The sequence below is a fragment of the Pelodiscus sinensis genome, chromosome 5 (genome assembly GCF_049634645.1).
Source record: "Pelodiscus sinensis isolate JC-2024 chromosome 5, ASM4963464v1, whole genome shotgun sequence".
NCBI lineage: Eukaryota > Metazoa > Chordata > Testudines > Trionychidae > Pelodiscus > Pelodiscus sinensis.
This window is the reverse complement of record NC_134715.1, coordinates 6,123,981-6,130,759: the sequence shown is the minus strand read 5'-3', so window position 1 is coordinate 6,130,759 and position 6,779 is coordinate 6,123,981. Positions and strand designations below refer to the sequence as shown.

General features: G+C 49.3%; 1 protein-coding gene across 1 annotated transcript; it reads left to right on the top strand.

The window, feature by feature from the left end:
• The first annotated feature begins 1,902 nt into the window (after positions 1-1,902).
• LOC102454632 (interleukin-8-like) lies at positions 1,903-5,892 on the top strand. Its single transcript, XM_006125397.4, has 4 exons — positions 1,903-2,293; positions 3,235-3,370; positions 4,256-4,339; positions 5,103-5,892. Exons 1-4 carry the CDS (start codon positions 2,230-2,232, stop codon positions 5,131-5,133), a joined length of 315 nt encoding a protein of 104 aa, XP_006125459.2. The 5' UTR covers positions 1,903-2,229; the 3' UTR covers positions 5,134-5,892.
• Positions 5,893-6,779: the final 887 nt, after the last annotated feature.

The window sequence follows — 6,779 nt, the reverse complement described above, 5'->3', positions numbered from 1 at the left end:
AGTGTCCAACCAACCCAACCACTACTACAGTGGGACAATCTTGAAGGAAAATTTGAATGTGATAGATGGGGTGGAGGGAGGAGGAGGAGAGGTGCAGCATCTATGCCAGGCCCCTCATCCGGGCAATGGGGGCAGCACCATGCTCCCAGAAGAGGCAGAGCTGAGGGCAGAATGGGTGGGGCTGGGGGCAGACAGCTCTCAGTGCCACCTGGACCATAGCACACACACCACCCACCACCCTCAACACTGCCTGGAATGCGCCATGTGGCACCCCCGCTTTCCCAGGCAGCCCTAAGAGTCAGCTGGACCATGCCACATGGCTCTCTGGCAGCAATTTAAAGTGCTCAAAGCCCCAGGCCCTCGGGCAGTTGTGCCTTTTGCCCCCACCATCAGCAGGCCTGATAGAAATCCCTGTGATGCTGAAGTTGACCCAAATGAACATGAATTTGGTTATTTCCCCTCATCATGGGAAAGAATGAGCTGGCCCATCAGCCGCTGTGATCGGGCCTGTGGCCACTGAGTTCAGGGAAGCTAGGCTGAGACTCGCCAGCTGAAGAGCAGGCCTGTAGCCTGCACTTTGGCAATCTGGAGAGCCATTTGAGTGGCAGGAAACTCAGGACCCTCTGGAAGGGCTGGGCAGAGCAGGGCAGGTGGTAAGGGGTGGGGAACCTGAGGTTTAGGGGGCCAGATTCAGCTCCCAGATGGCCTGGATCCTGCCCCACAGGCTCAGGGAAACCCCTCCCCACACTAGCATTGGGAACCCCGCAAAAGCATTGCCCAGATCCTCAGCCCCTAGCCCACTCCTGCCAGACCCCACAACCTGCTCCTGCACCCCCTCCAGTTCAGCCCCCTCCCCTCATTTTTGGGCCCAACCCAGAGCCTAGGGGGTCACAAAATCTACTAGTTTGCGGTGTGGGACCCCAACTGATTTTCTGTGGGGCAGCAGACTCCGACCCCCCAATAGATTCCCTACCCCTGAGAGTAAAAGCACGGGCCCTCTGGGAATCTGGCCAAGGAGGAGCTAGGTGTGCGGGGTTCCTGGCTGTCCAAGCAGAAATCCGCCCAGCTCCTGGCGACGAGAGGGACCAGGAGGGCACCCCCTCCCTCCAAGCCCTGCCACCCTGCGGGCGCTGGCTCAGCAGAGTCCCTGGCTGCGCGCTGCGGTCCCCTTTCCAAGCCGATCCCTGCCCCCCAGCATCGGGGGCGCTTCCTGGAAGGGCACAAGCCCCGGGCAGGCCAGCGAGGATCCCTGTGATGCTCGTGGGCTCCCACCGCAGAGTAGCGCAGCTGCAAGAAATTGGGCGAGTCATTCCCCTGGGCCCCTCGTGTGTACTTGGCACCGCTTGTTACAGTCGGTCCCTTCCAGGCAGGGCCACATCCCCAAAGGCACCGGGCACTGCGGCGAGGAGCCAGCCCTGCCCGGCCCGCCCCAGTGCCCCACCTGGGAGCGGGGGAGGGGGAAAGGGCTGGACACCCCCAGCGGCCAGGTGAGAACAGCCCCTCGGTGACAGGCGGCGAGTTGCGCGGAGGCCGGAGGTGGAGTGAGGGGATTTCAATTCTCCCACGCAACGGGGGAAGTTTCATCCCGACACCTTTTCCGCCAGACGGGCCCCTGCAGCGGGGCGATCCCCTTCCGCTGCCGCGGGGGGCCAGGGCGGGGAGGGAAAGTGCCGCTCGCAGGAATCTCAGGTGTTTCCAGTCCGAGAGAGGAGCGGCTAAATCCGCTTTCCGAAGGGCGTTTTCTGTGTACACACAAGCCGAGTGGGTGGCGGGGCCCTGGGCTGACAGCCCGGTGCTACCGCTTGTACTGAAAACAGTGTCACAGCCAAAGACGTGCGGAGGGAGAGCCACGAGTCCAAGGTGTCCTCAGCAGGAGACTATAAAGGGAGAGTCAAATACAGAAAGTGACCAAACCCGCCTGTTACACTGAGCCAGCTGCGCGGCGACTTTGCACATCCTTCTGCTAAGGAGCTTGATGGGAGGGATGGGCTAAAGCCAACTCCACGGTTATCTAGGAAGGGGTTTTACCCATGGCCACGTGATTCCGTTTGCTAGAGCGTCTTGCCTGCTTTGGGAATTTCCTCTGACACAATCTAGAAGGGGCACACCCCAGGGCCGTGTATAAAAGGGGCTGGGTTACCAGCTCCGACATCAGACACCAGAGAATAAGCGAACTCTCAATTCCTCACAAGCAGAGGCAGAAGGAAGAAGGAAACCTCCCCTCTCATCATGAACGGCAAAGTCCTTGTTGCTGGCTTGGCTCTTTTCCTGCTCTACACAGCAGTGGCAGAAGGTAAGCAAAACCCTCCCTAAGGCTCAGATGACTTGGCTTAGGCACCTGTGGTGCATGCTCATATGAAGAGACATTTTTAGGCTAATTTTACAAAGGCGATGTCCAGTTAAGCTAGTTGAAAAGAGAGCTCGACGGAAAAAGTTCTGCCTTTAACAAGAGCACATCAGTAACTGCTCTGCAGAGCTGCTGACACCTCCTGGAAAAGAGTGACAGCAGCATAATTTTCTGTAGTATCGGCCTCGCTATATGCCTTTCCCTCACTCTAAAAGTATTTCATTGCACACAGGATCGTCTTCTAAAAATGCTCGCCTGTGCCTCTTGCTTTGACCCTGCATGGGGTCACCACCCTGTTTGCCACCATCCTGACACATGAAGAATGCAATAGAAGTGCAGAATAAGCAATAAGAGCACAGCATGTGAACAGAGAGTTGCCTCCAAATTGAAAAAAGCAAGGGGACAGATCTTGTCCTGAGTTACAGGATATAACAATCTAGCCTTTCTGTAAATAAATCAGAATCTGGCCACATAAAAGCAGGTTTTAATTAAAAAACAAAAAACCCAACGCACATCACCCTGGATACTCCCAATAGTCGTAGCCAAAAATCCAAACACTAGATTGCAGCATGAGCCTTTTTCTAGTCCTTTGGAGAAGGAGAGGAATTAGGTTGAGTCCTGCAAGGATAAAAATTGGTATCCACAGAAATGATCCATGGATATCCTCAGCCACATATATTGATGCCTGCAGTAGCTTAGAGGTGTAGATTCAGGTAGCTTAGAAGTGAGGACAAAGGCAACCATTTAGCCAAGACCTTTGGGGGAAAAACTAGAAAGCAAGCAGGTCTAATCAATGATACCCAGAAGCAAGACCATGAGCACTGCTTCGCAGGTGGAGACACTGAGGTACTCAGCTGAACCTGACATGACTCTTGTTCTTTTTCCAGGGATGAGCCTGAGCCAGATGGCCAGTGAGCTCCGCTGCCAGTGCATCAGCACGCACTCCAAGTTCATCCCCCCCAGGAACATTCAGGACGTGAAGCTGACGCAGAGCGGCCCTCACTGCCAGAACGTCGAAATCATGTAAGCACTTTTGCCAAATTCGAACTGCTGCCAAATAGGAGGAGACTGCTGCTTTGCGTTGTGCTGCTCCAGGAGCTTTCAAAGCCCCAGTCACTCAGGGAGCCTCCCCCAAGAATACCTAACCCTAACCCCACATGCATCTGACGAAGTGGGTCTTTGCCCACGAAAGCTTATGCTCCTACACTTCAGTTAGTCTATAAGGTGCCACAGGACTCCTCGTCGCTTCCCCCAAGAATGTTTCCTTTTAAATTCTTAAGAGATTATGTTGGGCACTGCAATTTGCTTTTCATAGTGTCCAGTACCTCTGGGGTGGAACACAAATTCCAGAGAGGAATAAAGTACATTAGCTATAAAGTACTAGAATCTGCAGTAATCCAATTCCTGAAATTCTGATGAAATAGAGAGCAGCCCTACTGCAAAGGACAAGTGTCCTGGACTTGATGCTGCTCCCATTCTTTCTATGGACTGGAATGATACAGGATGAAGCGCCACATGCTTCAGTCCTTGCTCACCCAACATTCCCCACTGTGTCCTTAGGTAATTTCCCTGAAAGAGCAATGCAGATATCAATCTCTTACATGAAAAGCAACATGAGTGCAGATAAACACAAGCTATATACATAATTTGACTGCACTAGAAAATATAAGGAGGGCTGTGCTTTTTATTTTTTTGGCAAGCATGGAATTCTTTCAGCCAAACCAATGATCTGGGTCTAGACCCTCCGCTGTGTAAATTGGTGTAACTCTCTTGTGAGGTCACTGGAACCCATGACAATCTGTACTAGCCATGCCTCTGTCTTAAAAGGTTGAAAGATCCCCTGATGCGAGTACAGAGAGTCCACCAAGTAGGCAGATGCTTGACCATCTTTGTTTCCTTTCTTTGCAGTGCTACTCTGAAGGACGGCAGAAAAGTGTGTTTGGAACCCACTGCTCCATGGGTGAAGCTGATCATTAAGGCAATTTTGGACAAGTGAGTTGTTTGTCCTCAATTAGTTTAAAGGAATAACTAGGTACTTCTTAGCACAAACTGTTTGAGGGTTACTCCTCAGAGAATAGCAAGTTGTCACAGAACTTGTCTCTCAACGAGTCAAATAATAGCAATATCCTATCTTAAGGGAGGTCTGGTGGTTAAATTATAAACCTGAGGTTCTTCCTCTTTTCTGCTTTGCCTCATGCTTCCTTGATAAGGTTGGGTAAGTCATGTGAGTGGCAGGGGAGGGATCACGCAAGGATTACGTATTGAGATCCTTCTCTCTGGGGCATCTGGTATGGGCCACTGTCAGCAGACAGGATACTGGAGGAGATAGACCTTTGGTCTCACCCAGTATGGCCGTTCTTATGTGGCCATTAGCAATTCAGGGCAGCTGCTAATCTTTCAGGAGACAATGGGACTCACAGGTGCTCAGTACTCCACTCTCCAGACTGATTTCCCTGTTGGTGTGAACCAAGAGTAACTATGCCAAAGTCAATGACGTTTCACCAATGTGGGAGGGATCAAGAGTTCTCTTGTTCTGGGCAGCAAGATAGGGTGCTCACCCTAGCATCAGTACTTGTGAAAATATGGGTCTTACCTCCTGCCCCACTGAGGAACCAGCAGTACAAAGAAGACGATAATTCTCGGGTCTTCAACTAAGCTATTCAAACCTCTTCTGTGGAGCCCATGTGGTTCTAACTAATGATAATTGCCCCATCACCAAGTTTCTAAACTATTCCTTTTCTTCCTTTCTTTACAGAGCTGAAGCCAATAGTGAAACAATGCTCTAAGAAAAGCCAAAGAAGAAAAACCACTGCTGTTCTTCAGTTTCCTGATGAAGGAAACATCTCTGTGATAATGCTGGCTAGTCTGCGAGCAGCCTGTCTCCTTCTGCTAGCACCATCTATTCATTTATTTATTGAGGAGCATCGTTAAGAGACTTTTTAAAAAATGCTCTATAGAATATGGTTCTTGTAAAGCTGAGAACTGGATAGGGGAAAGTGATTTGCTGATGAAAGACTCACTGGAAATGACTTAGGCAGGACACAGTTTCAGGCGTGCAATGTACTTGCAGCACAGTTTCATTTATTCTCAGCCAGGCTCTTTTGTTATTACAGCAGTACAGTGGCGACACTTACCCCTCCCCTGTACACGCATGTTGTATCAACAGCGCTGAGAGTCATGGCTACTGTCTGGGGTTTTGTGGTTTCAGAAATGAAGCTGCCAAAGTGCTGTTTTCGGGTGGACATTATTTATTGTGCTGTAGCACATCATTTTTATAACTCTCTCTCTATTTAAAAAGTTAATATTTGAGTGTCAGAACTCAAACTTTATTTATTTGTTATTTTGATTCATCTGGATTTTTATTCTAATATGCTAATTCCTTATGAAAATGAAATATGTGAAGTTCCTGCTGTTGTGTGAGGGTTTTATGTTAATTTATTTAATTTTGTTCAATGAATGAAAAAATGTTAAGGTTCGTGTTCCCATTTTCATGTGCATTTTGGAATTCCATCATTTTTACATTAAAGTGTGTGCTTAAAACCTGATGTATTTTCTCTTTCTTGGTTGCTGGCACTTGGCTTGATCTTTGTCATCAAATGTTCAGGGTTCAAAAAAGAGCTAGATGAATTCAAGGACAATAGCCATCCTGGCTAATAGCCATTGATGGACCTAAGGATGGTTTCCCTACCCTGTGTTTGCCAGATGCTGGGAATGGATGATAGGGGATGATCACTTGATGATTCCCTGTTCTGTTTACTGCCCTGGAGACACTTGGCTTTTTTCACTGTTGGAAGACAGGGCACTGGGCTAGATTGACCTTTGGTCTGACAGAATATGGCCATAGTGATGTATTTCTGCAGCAGGTGGAAGTAACCCAATTAGGGGTAAGTTGACATTTCTCAAATTGATGGCCAAATGGAAGCTCAATAAGCAGACAGCAGCAGAACCTGGGGGGGTCTAGTCTGAGACAAATGGGGTACTGTGTTGGCTCAATGTCATGCACATTCTAAGTTTCTTTTCTGGGTGGTCCATGGGGTTTAGCCTCCACAGTTCTGAAATGGGTGAAATAATGTTGGGGTTGTGGGAATGGCTGCTCTACACTTCAGCAGCTCCCAACCTTTCCAGACTACTGTACCCCTTTCAGGACTCTGGCTTGTCTTGCAGGCTGCCAGTTTCACCTCCCTTAAAACCTACTTACTTAAAAACTTGGCTGCACACATAAAAAGACATCAAGCTAACTAAAATGATGCTAGACCAGAGAGTGCCAGAGTAGAGAGATTCAGCCTGTAGAATAGGAAGAAATAAAGACTAAAACTAAAGGGTGTTACAGAGTATGGTGAGAGTATAATATATCAGCATAGGCAGGAACCCTCTCTCAAGCCAAGTTCAAGCAACTGGTTGGGAGAGGCAAGGAATAGTGGGAAAGGCAGGC